Genomic DNA, 21,434 nt, shown 5'->3' on the forward strand with positions numbered 1-21,434 from the left:
TGTGATGTGATTTTCCATGTAGATTTGTTAGTCAGGGTGTGAATTATACTGCGCCCTTTTTAGAGCTGTTGTACCCCCCGTTCTATGCCAATAGCACACCGGTGGGTTCTAGTACATCAAGGAATTTGATTAGTAAGCCCTCTTTCAGTAGTTGAATTTCTCCTATCGTTACATTGTACGTCCCAAAGCAGTTCCTCCTGCGGGCAAGTATAGCCAAATTTTGTTAATTGGTGTGTTGGTGTCTCCTCTGCTTTTTTGCAGAATCTGCACGTGCCGGGCTGGGTTATGCCAATCTTTAAATGTCCGTTTAGTTTACAATGTCCTGTTAAAAATCCTGTTAGGATTCGCAGTTTTTCCTGCTTCCTTTGATACATTGTGTTACTTCTTTCCTTCCAAAATTTTTTAGCGGATTCTTTGATTGTTTGTCAGTGAATGATTTCTATTGTTCCCCATTTGTTTAATCCTTCTTTCTAAAGTACTCCGAGTACGGGTTCCTATGCCATAGAAGGGTTCGTGTCCTATCAGCCGAATAGCAGCCTCTTTTCTTGCACGGGTTTCCGCTTTTCGATGCCTACTACTCTTCGTGTCCTGGGACCTGCAGAGGCTGACTTTGTTCTACATACCTAATATGTTTTTGGTTTTGCAGTTCAACACCATCTTTGAACTAATAATGTTTGAGGTTAGTGCTTTGATGGCTGCTTGGCTAACTGACATGACAGCTATGTTCTTGTTTTTGTACCCCTTAGTTAAATTGAATACATCTCTCGATTCACATCTGCTTAGTAATAATTAAAAATAATCGTATGTTATTCATCTGTAATTAGGCTTTATTTCTTAGCTCGACACTACTTAAAACTTTTTTCTTTCTCAAATTTCTTCTAATAAGTTCCCATTGATATAACCAATAACACCAAATAAACATTTAAGTCAAGGGAGCAGCGTGCTTCTACCAATCTTTTATATTCTTTGTAACACAGATGTCCCGACTTCACCCACCTTGCAACTTTTGCCCATGGCACAACTGTACTATCCTCTGACCCCCCTACGATTGCTCGACACCCTACACCCTTTGGTAGATCTGCAGAGAAATACCACATGTATACATCAACACTTTTAGCAAACGGTTAAGACGAGAACTGAAAACACTAAAAGACGTACAAATCGAAAATTTTACAACTTAATACTAAAGACAAATCAACTGTTCTCGCTCCAAAGGACTACTGTCCTACAAATAAAAATTCATTGATGTTGAAAAAGCATTATTTGCTAAATACCTTACCATCGTTTTCACCCCACACATTGACACATCCGCCATTTTAGAAGAACCGTTATCCTTATCTCCTCTTCCGAAACCTAACACTCAACTGAATTTAAAAAAAAGTTAATGATGAATTACCAACAGAAACCCCACAGAGTATGACCTTCAATACTCCGATCCTTCCTAAATAAGCCCTCATGTTTGTAATCTACATCCATTCAATTCTTAGATCATCCATTTTTTCTTTGATTGATGTTATTCAATTTTTATGCCGGATGCTTGTTCCTTTTTGTTCTTCTTGTTCGAGTATCCATGGATTTTAACTTCCCTAGTGTCTTTAACGTCTGTCTGTTTGAAACAACTTTGTAACAGGGCTGTTGTTTCTTCGATCTCGTTCTTCCTATCTATCAATCTATGTGTGTATCTATGTATTTGATGAAAGCAAGTCGAAAATACCTCTCATGTCATATCAGAATAATCCCTCATATATATTTGTAATTTATCGTTTTGGCTAGGTTTCAATTATGGATGAGAAGAAAAAGCAAGGCTTAAATACAAATTTCTTTTATTTTACTATAATAAACAATAACAACCACAACATAAAGTGTGAAATATACTAGAAAATGAAACACTTTGGTTTAAAATCACAACGATGTGAACTATTAGCAATATTGATAACAAATGCACTACATAGGTTAAGTGGTGCTGAAAATTTTTCTCTTAAAATCCATGGTCAAATAGTTGATAACTGACCGAATTGGATGATTTAGGCGCCAGGGGTACGTCGTCTGACTTTTTAGCTGCGTGATGCACCGTGTAGGAAACGGCAGATGCGAGACCTGCGGATTTACCGTGGCCGCCGTAACCTCCGAGACCACTGAAACCACTGTGGCCACCCAAACCACCAAGACTACTGAAACCACTGTGTCCCCCGAAGCTTCCGAGACCACTACTGTGCCCACCGCCGAAACCACCTCCAAGTCCACTTCCGAGACCACCTCCAAGACCGCCGCCGCCTGTAGCTCCTCCGTCGTCGTCGCCGTGAGTATGGCCATGGCCAATGTTGCCTTCATGGACTTCATCGTGTCCCAAGTCACCGCCATGGGAATGACCATGTGCTACATCACCTCCGTGAGAATGTCCGTGACCTACGCTTCCTCCATGGGAGTGACCGTGACCTACGCTTCCTCCGTGAGAGTGACCGTGACCTACGCTTCCTCCGTGAGAATGACCGTGACCTACACTTCCTCCGTGAGAGTGACCGTGACCTACGCTTCCTCCGTGAGAGTGACCGTGACCTACGCTTCCTCCATGTGAATGTCCGTGTCCGACACTCCCTCCGTGTGAATGACCATGTCCAACACTACCTCCATGAGAGTGTCCGTGGCCGACGCTTCCTCCGTGTGAATGCCCGTGGCCGACACTTCCGCCATGTGAATGTCCATGACCTAAGTTTCCTCCATGTGAATGTCCATGTCCCAAATTTCCACCATGTGAATGCCCATGTCCTAAGTTTCCTCCGTGTGAATGTCCGTGTCCGACGCTACCTCGGTGTGCATGTCCGTGTCCAAGGTTTCCTCCGTGTGAATGACCATGTCCAAGGTTTCCTCCGTGTGAATGTCCATGTCCGACGCTTCCTCCGTGAGAATGTCCGTGTCCGACGCTTCCGCCGTGTGAATGACCATGGCCGACGCTACCTCCGTGAGAATGACCGTGACCTAAGTCACCGCCATGTTTATGACCATGGCCGACGCTACCTCCGTGAGAATGTCCGTGACCTAAGTCACCGCCATGTTTATGACCATGTCCTAAGTCACCGTGATGCTTATGTCCGTGTCCTAATTCTCCATGATGCTTGTGTCCGTGTCCCAGTTCTCCATGATGCTTGTGTCCGTGTCCGAGGTCACCGTGATGCTTGTGCTGATGTCCTAAGTGACCGTCGTGTTTGTGGACGTGATCGACTTTGCCTGAATGATAATGAACATGGTTGATCGTATCGTCACCGGAGTTATCACCCAGGTATTTGGTCCCCAAAGCTCTGAAAAATTTAAAAGAGGATTGAGCGATCTACTTCCCTGGTTATTTTAGTATATCGATAAATCGCTTTACCCTGTCGCTTCGGCTTTTAGATCGGGGTAAGTGTTAGGTGAAGTGCCAACAGGACTGACCACCGCGACTTGGACTGAACTTGCTGTAACTGCAACCGCTAGCGCTGCGACTAGAAACGGGTTACGCATTTCCTGGAAAAGGCATGAAGGAAAAAACATAGTACCGAGATACACACCGCGTTACAAAATACTATGACGCAAACATGGTAGTGCAACAACTACATGGAGCTGAGTATTATCGCCAATTTTCTGCCTATGTTCCGCCACCACCAGATCTGACCTGGAGAAACACCCGGTGGAGCGTGTTCGGTAGAATTTATCTTGTCATCATATAATAGACGAAGTATTAACTCAACATATTGAATTTTTAATTATAATTATTTTATGAAGAAAAACATTCCTACTCACTGCGAAGCATATTTTCTTTGTTTAATTGTACTTGTGTTTAACGTTATAGCTTTACAATATAAATTTGTACTGTGCAGTGAATTTTTATTATATAAGTTAAAATCTATTATTCTTGAACATTTAAAATTGTTAGAATTGAATTTTTGAGATCGGTCATGTTTTAAACAACAAATTTAAGTTGCCTTAAGCCTTCTGAAGTTGAAATTTCAAAGCTTGAAGTTTAGCTATTAAACTCTGTCGGAACAAGTTGAATTAGATCTGAAACTCACCCTCATATTTAAGTGATTTTGTATCCTGTTCACCGTGTATCTTGGTCGGTGATCAACACTGGACTGATGCTGTCTCCTTCGCCGGCCCGGTATATATAACAATATTGCTACATCAAAAAATCAATCACTTAGACACGGCTGTCTGTGTCTTAATTGTCGTATCATGGTGGGGCAGTCCTTTCTCCAACCATTGTCCTGTAGCCGGGGTGTTTTTTCCTCCTGAGTCTGTTTCTATGGGCGCCCCACCCTGCTCTGCAGCGAGGCGACAATTTCCCCGCGCGTTAACTCTAAATCGGTCTACAGCAGTTATGTACATCCAACTGGAACATATCTCCGTTATCCAATGCATATCTGTAATATTGAAGTTGCAAGTGCAGTCGGATCCTGGCCTCGGTAAGTCGACGCGTTTTTTTCCTCCTGTCGCATAATTTTTGGGCCAAAGGGTAGAAAATAACTTGGTTTCTTCCTTTGTCGTCTTACAACAATCAAAATTCAAGTGACTTTTATTTAAAAATTACAATGATTTTTAATTTTCCTTTCTTAAATATTTGCCAATAAAAATCAACATAATCATTATTGTCCCTAAGATAAAAAAAATTGAAATTTAGTAGAAAACGTCAGGCTGATCTAAGTTTTTTCCTATTTTGCTTCTCCACTTAATACTTGAAAACCTTTTCTGCTTTTGTATTAGTAAGATATAAATATCATCCCCTAGGGCGATATTTATAGTGATTTTTTGTTGTTGCTTATTTTGCAAAGTTGATCAGTCACAAAATAATTGTATTTACGTAAATAGCTGGCATTTGATCGGCAGTATATGGATTTCGCGTTTGGCAAAGTGGGTTAAAAGATATTTTTTAGTAAGAACCAAAATAAAAATTCGTTTATCACACCCTCCAAAACCGTCGAATAAATTTCTTTTTTTTGGGGGGGGGGAAGGTGTCCAATTTTTTTAGAAAATCCCAAAAATACTTACAACTTTGCAACGGTTCCAATGATTTACAGGATATATTTTTAGGGATTTAGAACACTATGAACTGCACGTAATGGTATATATTTGACCTTCTTGAATTAATTAAAATATGAGATATAAAAATAAAACTTTTAAAGTGTTCTAGTTGATTCAATTCTTATTTTTTCACTTATAAACATAAAATGTAAAAGTTTTATGATTTAACATAAAAAAAGATATTTTATGCGTTTCCGCGGCTGTTTAAATGTCCGAATTTGGATAGAATCTAATGGGAATTATGACTTTTTATCTCTTTCTTTATTATAGGTCTCTCTGTTTTTTAACACTTTATAATCATCATTTTATCTGTATGTCTACAAATCTGTCTTTGTACGTAAATATGCTTCTTTTAGTGATTTATTTCTGTTGTCTTATAATTTTATTCATCACTTTCTATGCTTCTGTATATTCTTTCTCTCTCTCTCTCTCTCTCTCTCTCTCTCTCTCTCTCTCTCTCTGATTCTCTCGCTATGTTTCTGTGTTTTCTTCATCTCACTCTCTCTCCTTTTTCTGTCTCTAATCTTTCTCTTTCACTCTCTGCCTGACTCTCCCGGTCTGTCGTTACAACTTCTTTCTCTCTCTCTCTCTCTCTCTCTCTCTCTCTCTCTCTCTCTCTCTCTCTGTCCGATTTTATCTCTGTATTTTTGTTTTTCTTTTATCTCACTTTTTCTCTCTCTATCCGATTCTTTCTCTATGTTTTTGTTTTTCCTTCATCTCACTCTCCTGTCGCCAATCTTTCTCTCTCACTTTCTGCCTGACTCTCTCTGTCTGTTGTTACAACTTATCTCTCTTACTCTCTGTCTGTCTGTCTTTCTCTCTCTCTCTCTCTCTCTGTCCGATTCTCTCTCTGTTTTTGTTTTTCCTTTACCTCACTCTCTTTCCCTGCCTTTTACTGTCTCCAATCTTTTTCTTTCACTCTCTGTCTGACTCTCCCTGTCTGTTGTTACAACTTATCTCTCACTCTCTCTCTCTCTCTCTCTCTCTCTCTCTTTTTTTTCTCTCTCTCGCTCTCTCCCCTTCTTATTCTCTTTCTTTTTATCTATCCCGGTCTTCTGACTTTCAACACTTCTATGTTTATCATTCTACCCATTTATCTATATTTCTACGTTTGTATTCATATAAACATAAAATTTTAATGGGTTATTTCTGCCCTTCTCTAATTTTATTTATTTCTCTCATCTTCTCTCTCTCTCTCTCTCTCTCTCCCTCCCTCTCTCTCTCTCTCTCTCTCTCTCTTTCTCTCTCTCGTGATATTCATAACCTGTGCATTTTTCAATTATCTCAAATAAACTTGCCTACTTTTTAAAATAATTCAACATATTTTTATACAAAAGACTTTTCACTCTCAGTGTGGGAATAAATATCCAACTCGAAGGATGCATTAACAAAATTAAACGCAGTAAAACAATAAAAGAATAGATAAAAATAATAACAACATTTAAAAATAATAAGGTAGTGCAAAGAAGTAAAGGATCGAAAAAAAATGTATATTTAGAAAATCTATGGCTAACACAATAACAGTGTTTTTATTATTATTCTTTATTTTTTAAATTATTAAAGTAGAATAGAATAGAATGGAAAATTGTTTATTATTATTATTACATTTCAAAAGATCTTAAGAAAAAAAAGTAAAATGCAAAATGCACAATAAATTAAAGCACGAATAGCATGGGCTGTAGCCCGTCGTCTGATTTGGCTTAATGTCTAATAAATTATCCTATTTTACCAATTTATTGATTTAGTTTCACATTCAAAGTCACGACAGCCCAAGTGGTTAGAGCAGCGGCGTATCTAGCCGTAGGTCGTGGGTTCGAATCCCGCTTCTGACACTAGCGTTTTCAGCTCAACCAAGAACTTACATAAAAAGAATAATTAATTGAAATAAGTAATTTGGTCAATTAGATCACTAAACATATATAAAAATAAAGTTGCAAAGTACTACCTATTTCAATACAATAATTCCCCTTGGTGCGGTCCCATCAAACTCATAACATCAATAATAAAAAAAATTGTATTATTTTTTCCTAAAGCACTCGAAATGATGAGAAAATCGTCAAAAAATTTGAGAGAACATCGTTTGACCAGTGTTTTTTTCATATTCTCACTAGATAAAGGTACTTGCAATTATTTCGAACAGAAATTATAAGAAAAATAATTGATGTTGCAGGTCGTAATGAAATTGATTATCGACGGTGCCCCGCTCATAACTGTAATCTTATGTCAACTTATCTCGTGAAAACTTTCAACTGAAGAGCAAAAGCGACTCATGGGTCGTAGGACCTTGCTAACTTGTAATTATTTGATGGAGCCGAATAAAAAATTATATTTATCGTAACCCTGATTGTTTTGAAAAAGTCGATCAACTAATTCAAATTGATTACGTCCAGCGATCATTTTAAAAAGAAGGTGGCGCAGAAGGCAATTTGTTCGAACACCTCATTTAATTTAATGAATCAGCTACTTGTGGGTAAGAGATAGTTCATTCTCGCTTAAGTAATAGTTCAAGGGATTTAAAATTACATTAACTCTCATTTTTAAACCGTAAATTAACGATCGACAAGCATTTTGCAGCTCCTAGACTTCAGAACGTAAAAAAGCTGAAAACTTACAGTAAAAAACTTTGCTCGCAGTCTGATTATAAAAATTGAATAATTCAAACATTTTGTTTTTCAAATAAAAATTATATAGCTGATTAATTTATAATTTGAAGCTGTATAGTTTAAAGATTTCTCATGAGATTGTAGACTGTAAAATATTATAGTTATTAATTATTTAAAAAACCTACACAAAGTAGAAAGCGTGCTTACAATTAAAAAAATCGGTGATAGCTGGAAGTCTGACCATAAAAGTCCATTAGTTCAAACATTTTTTCAAAGTAAAAAATTTACAAATTCAAGTTGTGTAGTCAAGTGAAAAATCAAAATATTTTAAAAAAATTCATGACGTCTTTTTTTATTTATTTCTATACTATATTAAAATATTATAGTGCGTTATTAATCATTAAAAATGGTATAAAAAGTTGAAAACTTTCAGTAAAAAAAACAACGTGATTGCTGGAAATCTGATTATAAAAAGTGAACAATTCAAACTTTTTTTTTTTTTTCAAATAAAAAGCTGATTAATTTATAATTTAAAGCTGTGAAGTTTAAAGATTTTTAATGAGATTCTAGACTGCAAGGCATGATAGTAAATTATTAATTATTTTAAAAAAGCCTACAAAACGTAGAAAGCGTGCTTAAAATAAAAAAAAACTCGGTGATGGCTGGAAGTCTGATCAAAAAAGTCCAATAGTTCAAACATTTTTTCAAAGTAAAAAATTTTTCTTATTAATTGTGACAGCACAAATGGTAAAATATTATAGTGCGTTATTAATAATTAAAAATGGTATAAAAAGCTGAAAACTTACAGTAAAAAAACGACGTTATTGCTCGAAATCAGATTACAAAAATTGAACGATTCAAACATTTTTATCAAATAAAAATTCTGTAGCTGATTAATTTATAATTTAAAGCTGTGTAGTTTAAAGATTTTTAATGAGATCCTAGGCTGCAAAATATGATAGAAGTTATTAATTATTTTGAAAATGCCTAAAAAAAAGTTGCTGATCGCTGGAAGTCAATAATTCAAACATTTTTTCAAAGTAAAAATTTACAAATTCAAGTTGTGTAGCAATGTGAGAAATCAAAATATTTAAAAAAAATTCATGACGTCTTTTTTTATTTATTTCGTTCATATTTAAATATTGATTGTGAGAGCTCAGTGCAATATTATAGTACGTTATTAATTAATCATTTAAAAATGTACAAAAAGTTAAAAACTTTCAGTAAAAAAAACGACGTGATTGCTCGAAATCAGATTATAAAAATTGAACGATTCACACATTTATTTTTAAATAAAAATTCTGTAGCTGATTAATTTATAATTTGAAGATGTGTAGTTTAAAGATTTTTAATGAGATTCTAGACTGCAAGATATGATAGTAAGTTATCAATTATTTTATAAAAGCCTAAAAAAAAGTTAGTGATCGCTGGAAGTCTGACCATAAACGTCCAATAGTTCAAACGTTTTTTCAAAGTAAAAAATATACTGGTTAATTTATAAATTCAAGTTGTGTAGCAATGTGAGAAATCAAAATATTTTAAAAAAATTCATGACGTCTTTTTTTATTTATTTCGTTCATGTTTAAATATTGATTGTGAGAGCTCAGATGATAAAATATTATAGTAAGTTATTAATTATAACGTTGTCTACTTAATAAACAAAGATAGAAAAAGTGCTAATAATGCTGTGATGACAATGATAATCTGGTAGAAAATTTGATCGTTGAGAAATCAAATTAATATTCACAACTGGAATGGTAGTAGCTAATTGGTCCAAATATATTTTTTCCAGATTTAACATATAGCTCGGAAAAAACAACCCACCACCAATGCATTACAGTTAACTTGGCCCGATTGTTTTTTGTATAAAATTAGTAAATATTTCTCTATTTATTTAGAAATCGTGAGATGCAGTCTGGTGTGATGTACGTTTCGATCTTTACTGAGATCATCTTCAGCGCTCAAAGTGTTTGTCTTCTGTGTAATTGTGCCATTCTTGCGTGTCGTGTCGAGAGTGCCCGAGTGTGTGAGAAAATATTTTTCTGAAACCTACATCACACCAGACCGCATCTCACGATTTCTAAATAAATTTCGATTAACGGTCACTAATCACCACACATATTTCTCTATTTTAATATGGAATATGAAACGTGAAACGTTAAAATATTTTTTAAGCAATGTCGTGACAGTCTTTTGTGAATTAACAAGTGGTTTTTTTTATTTATTTCGTTTATGTTTAAAGCATAATTGTGAGATCCTAGACTGGAAAATAAATAAAAATGACAACGTATTACATACAAAAAAACAAAAAAAAAGGTAGAATTTCTCTATTTTAATGGTTATTTAACGTCAAAACTTTTACTTATTTTTCTGTTGCTTAAGTGCGCTTTTTAAAATGGCAGTTTGAACGATGGATCTAACATTTGTAATAATGACAAAATATGAAATAGGTAAAAATACAATATACTTGAGTGATTTTCAATCCGCGACTTTCGCCCAATTTTGCAACGGCTGAGTCCAAAGCTGAAAACGTTTAAACGCAATGGGTAAAGTTATTTGTTCTTACACAACAAACTGGCTAAATATTGTTTTTTTGTAATTTATCACCAGCCATGCGACCCTTGAAAGCAGGTATAACGTTGAAATAATTTTTGCGGAAACGTTTTCAAAATTAGGTTTACGGATTGCAAATAAAAGAACTTAATATTGATTATAAAATTGAAATTTTTTTTGAAATTATTAAACTTGTGTAAAAAAATCCCTTTTTTGGTTCTTTTATTCTTTTGTTTTTGATTTATTTTCACATCCAGGGATACGTTCGTGCATTTTGAACTTTTAAAAACTATAAAATCGACTTGATCACCTTTGAGATTTTTATTTATTTATTAATAATTGAAGTGTATTTCACAGTTTCATTAAGTCCGCTAGGACTTTGTGTCATACTCCATGAGGATTCAGGACATACCACGGATGTGAAATAAGTAAAAATTATCCAACTTTTGTGCCAGACATCTTTGATTAAAAATCAATTGAGCAGTTATCAATTCCAATCAAGCTTCCATGTTTCCATTGATTTTGTGAAATATTTTCAAATTTTTTCAATACTATTGATAATTGAAAAAGTCAATTATGAATGTGAGGTGAAATAATTCGTGTTTATTTAAACAAATGGCTTGTTAAAATAATGTATTCATTTTTATGTTTGTTTAAATATTTATTAACAAACAGGGATAATTAATCGCGCGTTGCTAATTCACTTGGGTTTGTTTGTTAGCACCCATTTTTTCCCTATGGTCCAGCTCCTGGAAATGACCGCTTTCTGAACGGTTCTACCACGACGGGTACAGTGCCAAAGAAATGACAAGTGTTTCGACAAAATTTCCATAACCGTGTGATACAATAAAGAAAGCAATAAATCATTCAAGAATTAAATGGATCGTTGACAACGAGCCAATTTCATAGTCAATTTTCTGTCACAGCCGATGTGACTTTACGAAATGTTTCCAATCCGTTTGAATTTTTGTAACGCCTTGTTGAACTTCCTTTTACTTTGATTTATTTTTTTCGTATAATTTCTAGATTTGAATGAAAGAATGAATAAATGGTTTATTTACACAAGAGTACATTCATTAGCTTTACATTTCGCAAAAGTTATTATTGACAATGCCCTTAGCTGTACTTGTTGCCTTATACACTTTATTTTTGTTATTTAAGATACTTATTTGATTTTAGAAATTGAAGTGGTCGATCAAATATCGGTAAAAAAGCGCGTGAGGAGCAAAAGAGACGGTCCTGTCTCTATGGTCGGCAGTTCAGCTGGAGCAATTCCAAATTTCCTCGAGTTATCCGTTTCGTTAAAGATTGCGATGACTTCTTTATTCAACTTCGGTATGCCAAAGTACTTCTGGCGGAACTCTCTTAGAACAGGGCATACTCCTGAAGTTAGAATTGTCCTTTGGGACATTGTGGTTATACGAGAAGCAAAAGAGACGATCCTGTCTCCATGGCCGGCAGTTCAATCTCACTCACGTCATAGGTTGTCTGGAACCATGTAGTTTCGGCCTAATTCTAAGTCGAGTCTTGCATACACGTCGTGATGAAAGCTATTTCTTGCACGAAAGTTCAGATAGTTACTTTTACTTGCCTCCCACTTTTTAATCAGGTATTAGAGGACTTCAGTTCCTCCCTACTTACTCCTACATCGAACATCCAACCTGCTTATGCCACAATATGCATATTTTTTACCATGTCGGTCAAAAACTCAGTCTGGTGTGGTTCAGTACTTTCCTAATATATTTCAGATGCAGGCTCAGAATATAGCTGTAGAGCGGTGGGGCCGAGCTCTCACTAAGTCTGGGGTCATTCATTCTTTCGTATCCTAGATTTTTAGGTCTTGCTTTCCGTAAATTTTATGCCAAAAAATTGTATTCTGGTTTATTCCCTGTTCAGTAATATCGTTTGTCAACGGAATGTGTACCGAGTCTTGCGGAATACGTGTGCACTGTTAATCCGGTGTCAATCCGGCTTTGCGAATTATCTCCTAGCATGCGGAAAATTCCCGGCAAGTACAAAACCAGAGGAAAGGAACGGTCTGGATCCGACGGAGTTTGTTTAACGGTGGATTATTCTCGGTCGGCGTACCGTCATGGTAAATCACTTTCCCTACGACACCTGGTGGTGGCCAGGGCTCCCTCAAGGCAGTTCCTTGTCTAGGTCACGAGTTTCTAGCAGGATCGTTCACTCTTTGCAACCGCTATTTCCACATTTCTTTCCATTCTGCTGAACAATTTTCTCATACTGTATAGTTCAAGCACAATTTCTAAATCGAATCCTGAATGGATGGAGTAATTTGAATTTTCATGGGAAACTTAACATAGGAAAAAAAACGGGGGTGTCAAATAAATGTAAATTATACTATTTTATTATTTATTTTATTTTTCTATGTTTATAATGGATATCTAACATAACTACTAATCTTTGGTTAATACAGCTGCAATGGGTAAAATGCATTACTCAATGATACAGGTACAATTTGGTATCTTGCTGAAAACCCCGAAGGTAAGTCTGTATCTGGTAAGGCTGTTAGCGAAAAGTATTTTCCCGATGGAATTTTCACCTCATCAACATTTGAAATATGCGAAGTTGCAATATTAGAGGATTTGTAATCATTGTATTTTTGGTCGATAAGTTGGCTGTGCTTGTTGCTGGCTGAGTGTAGCTATCGTGTAACGAGGATCCGAGGTCTTCGAGGTCATGATCGTTACCTCCAGAATGATCATAGGCTTGTTTTGCATTATTCTCGTGGTTGTGACCGTGCTTGTCATTTCCATCGTGATGATGACCGTGAAGTATTTTTCCGGAAAGGCGATGGCCGTGTTTGCCATGACCTTCGTGTTTATGACCATGATTAAGTTGCCCTTCTTGAAGATGATCATGGTCAGATTTGCCGGAATGTTGATGTCCGTGTTTGGCATGACCTTTGTGATGATGATCATGGTCAGCTATGCCAGAATGATGATGTGCGTGAGAGTGAGAACCATGATGTGAATGTTCGTGTTCGGCATGGCCATGGTGTTTGTGGCTATGACCTAACTTTCCTTCGTGTTGATGATCATGGTCAGCTTTACCAGAATGATGATGTCCGTGAGAGTAAGAACCATGATGTGAATGTCCGTGTTCAGCATGACCTTTGTGATGATGATCATGGTCAGCTTTACCAGAATGATGATGTTCATGTTTCGCATTACCTTTGTGATGATGATCATGGTCGGCTTTGCCGGTATGATGGTGTCCGTGAGAATAAGAACCATGATGTGAATGTCCGTGTTCAGCATGACCTTTGTGATGATGATCATGGTCAGCTTTACCAGAATGATGATGTTCATGTTTCGCATTACCTTTGTGATGATGATCATGGTCAGCTTTACCAGAATGATGATGTTCATGTTTCACATTACCTTTGTGATGATGATCATGGTCAGCTTTACCAGAATGATGATGTTCATGTTTCGCATTACCTTTGTGATGATGATCATGGTCAGCTTTACCAGAATGATGATGTCCATGAGAGTAAGAACCATGATGTGAATGTTCGTGTTCAGAATTGCCTCGGTGTTTATGACCATGTCCGATGTGCCCTTCATGATGATGATCGTGGTCAGCTTTACCAGAATGATGATGCTCGTGAGAGTGCGAACCATGATGTGAATGTACATGTTCGGCATGACCATCGTGTTTATGATCGTGCGCATAATGTCCGGCATGTTGATGTCCGTGTCCTACATTCCCAACGTGTTTGTGACCATGAGAAGCAGATCCCGAGTGCTTATGATCGTGCTTTGCACCACCTGTGTGCTTATGCCCATGAAGCCACGAACCGCCGTGATGATGCTCGTGTTCAGCTTGTCCGTGATGATCGTGAGAATGATATCCATGTCCGGAATGTTCGTGCCCATGGCCGAAATCTCCGCTATGTTTATGGACATGCTCAAACACCGCTTTATGATAGTGCGTGTGCTTTAGAGATCCGGCATCTACTAAATCTAACCCAAAAGAATCCTCTGTATTATCGCTAAAATCATAATTAAAAACGATTATTAAAAAAAATGATTTAAACTTAAATTTAAATTCTTACAATCCTGGATTGGGTTTCTCAGAAATGATTTCTTCTGCACCATGACATCCTTCATACTTTATTATAAAATAATAATAAATTATAAAGACACAAATTTCCTATAGCAGAAAAAAAATATTACGTACAATGTTTGAACTGAAATATGTTTATTTGGAAAAAATATACATACTTTCATGGTGTTTCCTTCTGGATTCAATTGGCTTTGACTCGGAGTGTCGACCACCGCTCTTTTATATTTTCCAAGTTTTACGACTAAAGGAACTCCTACAGTAAGAAGTTATAGTATCGATCTTTAATAGTTGTTAAAATCACTTCATCCGGAAGTACCAACGGATTTCTTACTTTTAAAATGAAACGCTTTTTTATAGCTTTATGGTCGAACTAAACCTACCCCTGCAGGAAGTCCTTTTCAGATTGAATGTGAAGCTGAACAAATTGGTAAAAAAGAAACGTAAGTTTAAATTGTACTGTTAAGGATTGACAAGTATTACACAATCCGACTCGCTGTTTCTTTATGCAATTTATTGTTAGTTTTATTATTTGAACATTTAATTGAGCATTGTTGCTAGCAGAAATGTAGAAGCAAGTAGTTTACAGCCCACAATAAATTTGTTATAATCTTAACACGAGTAATATATTGTTACTCTAAAACTGTTTGTCTAAATTGAACATAAAATTAGTATATGAAACGATAATTATTTTCTTGGTTAAAAAGAACAAAATAAACAGTAAAGTGAATGAAAAGTATAAAAATATCAATCATAACTATTTTGCTTATTTTTTTACTGGGAAATTAAACGATCAGCTCAGCATAGTTTGTAGGCAAACTTTCCTAGATAGGTACAATCGACAGTCTTTTCTTTTGGTATGGTCGGGTTTTAAGCTATCACCGTCGTCCATTTTCCTTTTCTCATCATCTTCACTAGATAATTCGACTTCTGTGGAATCTTTGATGTCTGTTTCGTCTGTTTCAGCTTCGTCATTATTTACTTGATCGGGACTATCAGCCGTAAAATAAAGTCCGTAATATTTGTTGTTAGGATAGAGGAAAATGTGAAGTTTTTTTTCATCCATGTCGTGTTGATTGTCGTTACTATTTTCGTCGTCTTGATCGTCGTAGTAGAAACCATGAGTCTCGTCATGATCGTGGTTGTCGCCGTGGAGATGATTTCCATGATGTGCGTGAGCGTGATGCGCCATGCCGTCGTGTTTGTGATGATGCTTGCCGTCTCCGTTGTGTTTATGCCAGTGATGAGCGGATCCGTCGTGTTGGTGTTTGTGACTCCCCAGGCCGGTGTGTTTGTGGCCGTGTTCCGCGTGGCCGAAGTGATCGTGCGAATGATGACCTTTACCGCTGTGCCCGTGTACGTGGTCACCGTGGCCTTTATGCGCATGACTGTGTGCGGCGTGCCCGGCATGCTTGTGCGAGTGTGCGGCAAGGCCGTGGTGCTTGTGCTTATGCTGGGCTTTGCCGAGATGTTCGTGCTTGTGATCCCCGTTGCCGTGATGTTCGTGTTCGTGTTTACTCTTTCCATCGTGTTTATGGACGTGTTCTACTTTCCCGCTGTGGTGATGATGATGGACCACTTTACCCTTGTAATGATGGTCCGATTCTCTGTTATCATTTTTGTGCACGTAAACGGTATGTGTATGTCTTATTTTCTTCACAACTTTTGGCACGTATAATAACACTCTATTTCTTCTGAAAACAAAAAATTAATAAATCAGACGATTAGAGTGCTCAGATTGACAAACATGGTACTTACTGAGAGCGTTCCTGTATTACATTATTTAAATATTGCCCAAGCGACAAATGGACAGCCACCAGCACCTGTAAAACATCGCATGAGTCAATTATACTATTTTTATATGGTTTTACTTTTATTAAACCAAATTTGGTCAAATCAAATGTCTTTTCTATTTTCCTGGGTTAATGTATGATTTTTAAAATGCTATAAGAAATACTCTCTCCCTGCCAGACTATTTCTTTCTTTATCATTCTCTGTCAATCACTCTCACTCTCTCTCTCTCTCTATCTATCTATCTATCTATTTCTTTTTTCTTTCTTTCCGTCCCTGCCAGTTCATTTCTTACTTTATCTTTCTCTACCAATCTCTCTCTCTCTCTCTCTCTCTCTCTCTTACTCTTTTTTCTGTCTGCCCTCTCTCTTTCTTTCTCTCTCTTTTTTCTGTCTGCTCTCTCTCTCTCTCTTTCTGTCTGTTCTCTCTCTTTCTTTCTCTTTTTTCCGTCAGCTCTCTCTTTCATTCTCTCTTTCTCTCTCCCTTTTTTGTCTGCTCTCTCTCTTCCTCCTTCTTTTTTTATGTCTGCTCTCTCTCTTTTTTATGTCTGCACTCTTTCTCTTTCTTTCCCTCTTCTTTTTGTCTGCTCTCTTTCTCTCTTTCTCTCACTCTTTCTTTCTCTCCCTCCCTGCCAGTCCATTTCTTATTTTATCTATCTCAATCTTTCTCAGCCAATCTCTCTCTCTCTCTCTCTCTCTCTCTCTCTCTCTCTCTCACTTCCACTCACTCACCCCTCCTCTCTCTCTCTAGTCTCTCTATTGGTCTGCTCCTTCTCTCTTTCTCTCACTCTCTATTTCTCTTTCTTACTCTCCCTCTCTGCCAGTGCATTTCTTACTTTATCTTTCTCTACCCATATATTTCTCTCTCTCTCTCTGTTTGCTGTTTATATGTCCGCTCTACGTCTCTCTCTCTCTCTCTCTCTCTCTCTTTTACTCTTTTTTCTGTCTGCTCTCTCTCTTTCTGTCTGTTCTCTCTCTTTCTTTCTCTTTTTTCTGTCTGCTCTCTCTTTCATTCTCTCTTTCTCTCTCCCTGTTTGGTCTGCTCTCTCTCTCTTTCTCCCTTTTTTTTATGTCTGCTCTCTTTCCCTTTCTTTCACTCTTCTTTTTGTTTGTTCTCTCTCTCTTTCTCTCACTCTTTCTTTCTCTCCCTCCCTGCCAGTCCGTTTCTTATTTTATCTATCTCAATCTTTCTTAGCCCATCTCTCTTTCTCTCTCTTTCGTAGAGAGAGAAAAAATTAAGAGAAAAAGACTGTTTATTTTTTTATCTCTCTGTTTCTTCTCTTTCTACAAACTATATTGCATAATGTCGATTGTTGGTGGACTAGTTCATAGTCAGTCCTCTCATGCTTTGCTGTTCTTTTCCTTACTTCCTTTATATATTTTTTCTATAATTATCACTTTAGAAATTTCTATTAATACGACTCTGTGGTTTTATATTTCTTATTGCGGCTATTGTCTTACTTTCTATCTTCAGTATCTTTGAAAAATCTCTATCCATAGCAAAGCTCCAGTTTTTATATGCAAGGCTGGGTTTAACAACTTTGCAAAATTGAAGCATATTATTTTGCCTCAAAAACTTCATAACTTTTCGATGTTTTAGGGTCAACACAGTCAGAAGTCTTCTTATCTGATTACAGTTTTTTTCCCGTAAATTTATACTTTTGTGTTTTTTCATATTTCCTATGCTATTTATTGTAACTGGTGGCTATATTTTTCTTTGTTATATTTGTTTAAAACAGAAACAGGGAAGGCGAAATTTTTGTGGTGTATTACTAAGAACGTTTTTGCCTACTTTATCGATTATTTCACGGCTTAAACGGGCCACGTTCAGGGGGGGGGGAGATAAAAAGCATGTCTCATTTCATAGTAACACAATGGTTTATTTCTTTTTCTTCAGGTTTCTTTTTAAACACGGTGTGAGTGGTCGGTAAATTTTTAAATTAAGCGATTATCGACTTGCACCACGAGGCCCTCGAAGCAGCGTTTCGTTGTGAAACGAAATCGCAGTGTGATAACGCGATTATTCGCCACACGTGACGTAATTCAGCCGAAACATTTTGATTCTGAAACAAGGCCTTTAGGAATTTCGGCTGTTGCATACGTGGAAACTACCCGACCGTTTGGTACAGACCAAGTTTCTCTTTGTCCCGGCAAACTTACAAAGGGAACACTTTTGAAAAAAACAATATTAATGTAACGAATAAAATTGAAAATTAAGTAGAAAACATCTTTTTTCAGTCGTCACATGAAATTATATAATTTATTAGTTTCAGAAAAAATGTTTTTATTCAGCGTCTGATGCTGCAAGTCAAGAAGTAATAGATTTTTTGTAAACTAAATTGTTTATATGGTTACTTTAGTTTAACCACTGAGAAATTATAAAATTGCTCTTTATGCGGATGACGTAGATGTCTATTGTTCATCCTGGGCCTAAGACAATTGTGAATTAAATGGCAGCATCACCAGGATTTGCAGGTTTTGTCACTGCTGGAAACTCAGAATTTTCCAAAACAAGCCGTATTTTTCACAAAACGACGACTAATATTCAGGGAAATCATTTCCAATCACGGACACAAAATCGAGTGGTGTGAGGGGGTTAAGTACTTAGGTTTAATTCTGGAGGGAAAACTTAACTTCTCTTGGCATATAAATGCTATAGTTTACGAAAGGGAGAAAAAACATCCATAAAAGCCTTATTTCCTCTGATGGCCCTTGAGAGTGGAATGAGATTTGAAAATAAACTAATTATCTTCTGCTGTGTGCTTGCCCAGCATGGAGTTGCCCTGCGAATCGAACATCCAAAAACTGCAAACGGTCCAAAATAAATTTCTAAAATTTATAACCTCACTACCTCGATACACCTGAATTGACCTGCTACATGACAGAACGGGAGTGGAGAATATTAAGTCCGAATTAAAGCGTCTGTCCAGGAAATTTTTTATGGGTCTCTCCACCAGCAAGAACACTACTTGTAGGGATGTAGGAGTGTATGATGTTAACTTTCCATGGAGCTGTATGATGTTCACTTTCCCCTACATCCAAGGGTTATCGGAACAGTTGAGAAGTTGTCTGAAAAGGAAGTTCCTTCTAGTTAAGTTGGCCTTCCGAAACAGTAATGCGGTCAAAAAATACTACTCACCGCTAAAAGATAAAATTGAGAAAGCACTACAATCAGGCCTGGTATACAAAATTGAATGCAAAGACTGGAAGAAAGTATACTATGGTGAAACCAAACAATACCTAAAGAATAGAATTTATCAACATAAATACACAGTCCAAACATAATAAAAACAATGAAACTGCTTTGGCACAACATGCAGTTGTTGAAAGTCATACTTTTTTTTTTTTTTTTTTTTAAATTGGTCTTATGATCTTTGCATATTAGCCATGACGAATCTCTTATATATGTTGTTCAAATTGGGGGTTATCGGGAAAAAAGGGCCAGAGGCGACGGTGGGAATCGAACCCACGACCGCGGCGTGAGAGTCTCTCATGCTAACCACTCGGCTACCGCGGTCCCACTTTTTTATTTGATGACGTTAATATTGTTACAAAGGAACGAAATAGTAAAAAACGAAAGTTCCTAGAGGCCCTTTACATAAAAAAGATAAACTGTCTGTTAATTACCGTCAAGACTGTGATATGATAAGTGATTGCTATTTTCATTTATTAAACAATATATAAAAATATTCTAGTCAATTTTAAACTCTGTAGGAAACTTAAAATCTGTGATAGTTGTGATAATAATTGTTAAAATATTGTTAATAAAATAAATAAAATTTGTTGTTTAAAAATAGATTTATAAGAAAAATGCAATTTTACCTGTTGAGTGGTATTTTTAATACGTTGGTCTGTGATAAGATGTTGATAAGAGGTCGAACGTCACATGAGAGGTTGTGATAAGAGTCTAGTCGGGTTCAAAATATTAAACGTTTGTTTCTAGTCTGAATAAGTACCACACTGGCTCCTTTTTTAAAATAAATTGTTATAAATTATTAATGACTGACGACCACTTTTTTAACCATTGTAAGTAGTGAAGAAACAAATGAAAAAAAAAATTTGTTCTGTGTACAGGCGTTAACTCACCTGAGGAAGGATTAAAATAAATCCGCAACGTTGTGGATAAAAACTGGTTGTGGTTTTTTGAGATGACCAAGAAGGAAGAATCATAAGATTTCCATGGAAACATAGAAGGAATAGGCACAATACATAAATCTAGGATTTGTGATATATTTATCGTTTCCTCTACCAAAGCTGTGATACTATAAGACAATTTGTGATAATTCAATTACTAGTTCAATTAATTAAGGTTTTTAGTTGAGATAAAAAAGTCAGTGTCACGAGCGGGATTCGAACCCACGACCTTCGGCTAGATGCGCCGCTACTCTACCATTGAGCTCAATTACTAGTGTTGCATTGTTCTTGTTAATCTCATTTATTTTTTTATATTTTTGTTAACATATTTTTGTTAATTCATTTGTTAATTCTATGTGATACCTAGTGGGTTTTTAAGACAATATTTTTCTCCACTATTTACTTGTTTGGTTAATTAAAAATAATAACAAACTAGGACTAGGTGCGTTGATAGGAAAACGTTTTGAAGTAGGATGTAACAAGTATTTTTTTAAGTAAATGTTTATTCGTTCATTCATTAATGGGGCTCGAGAAAACCATTGGTTTAAGTAGCAGAAGTGCCCTAGTCCCGTCTTCTACACGATGTACACTGATGATCCAAACACAACTCACAACATATGCAGACGTCACCAACCCTATCCAGCAACAGAAATAGTCCAACAACATCTCACTACTGGTACGCTCGGTGCAGATCAGGTCAATAAAGTCAACAAATAACGTTTAAAATCTAACGTCTGATTTTCTCACCTGGCACAAATTAACAAGGTCCTTCCAACAAAGTCTGCTCCCTTAGGGTTTACTTACAGAGCAGAAATATGTGGTGTTTGGTGACCGTTAGTTAATGATTATTCGAAGATGCGGTAGGTTTTAGAAAAACATTTTCTTTACCGTGCCTACGTTTCGACCTTCATTAAGATCATCTTCAGGGCTTGGGGTTTATAACACGTAAAACAAACATTTTGAATGAGTAAAAATATTTTGACTAAATGTAAATTTCTAGCATTGTATAAATTCATTTTTTTCACATCCTATATTTGTAAAGTTTAAACTATGTTTATAAATCCCGGGGCCTGAAGATGATCTCAATAAATATAAGAAGTGGTGGCCGCAACGGTTTAGGCGTTGACACGACGCTCATCACTGTAAGGTAAAGGTCCCGGGTTCGAATCCAGCGGCCCTGCATTCGAACCCGACATACTTACAAATGGGCTTC

General features: G+C 36.4%; 2 protein-coding genes across 3 annotated transcripts in view; both read right to left on the reverse strand.

The window, feature by feature from the left end:
- Nucleotides 1-1,861: 1,861 nt before the first annotated feature.
- On the reverse strand, nucleotides 1,862-4,095 carry LOC106664864 (glycine-rich cell wall structural protein-like). 2 transcript variants are annotated; one of them, XM_014391026.2, is made up of 4 exons: nucleotides 4,044-4,095; nucleotides 3,368-3,498; nucleotides 3,052-3,296; nucleotides 1,862-2,991 (listed from the first exon to the last, which is right to left on the reverse strand). In XM_014391026.2, exons 1-4 carry the CDS (start codon nucleotides 4,047-4,049, stop codon nucleotides 1,979-1,981), a joined length of 1,395 nt encoding a protein of 464 aa, XP_014246512.1. In that variant the 5' UTR covers nucleotides 4,050-4,095; the 3' UTR covers nucleotides 1,862-1,978. The 2 variants fall into 2 exon arrangements, with proteins under 2 accessions (XP_014246512.1, XP_014246427.1); XM_014390941.2 differs by having other exon boundaries at nucleotides 1,862-3,296.
- Nucleotides 4,096-12,631: 8,536 nt separating this feature from the next.
- Nucleotides 12,632-21,434, reverse strand: part of LOC106663990 (sarcoplasmic reticulum histidine-rich calcium-binding protein-like) — a 42,004-nt gene continuing 33,201 nt past the window's right edge. The window contains exons 2-6 of the mRNA XM_014389333.2: nucleotides 16,056-16,120; nucleotides 15,096-15,991; nucleotides 14,459-14,553; nucleotides 14,290-14,345; nucleotides 12,632-14,226 (exon numbers count right to left, since the gene is read on the reverse strand). Coding sequence (XP_014244819.2) covers nucleotides 12,768-14,226; nucleotides 14,290-14,345; nucleotides 14,459-14,553; nucleotides 15,096-15,991; nucleotides 16,056-16,120 — 2,571 coding nt within the window. The 3' untranslated portion in view covers nucleotides 12,632-12,767. The remainder of the gene's footprint in view (nucleotides 14,227-14,289; nucleotides 14,346-14,458; nucleotides 14,554-15,095; nucleotides 15,992-16,055; nucleotides 16,121-21,434) is intronic.

This window comes from Cimex lectularius, unplaced genomic scaffold, assembly GCF_000648675.2.
Source record: "Cimex lectularius strain Harlan isolate CLEC.00 unplaced genomic scaffold, Clec_2.1 scaffold408, whole genome shotgun sequence".
Lineage (NCBI taxonomy): Eukaryota > Metazoa > Arthropoda > Insecta > Hemiptera > Cimicidae > Cimex > Cimex lectularius.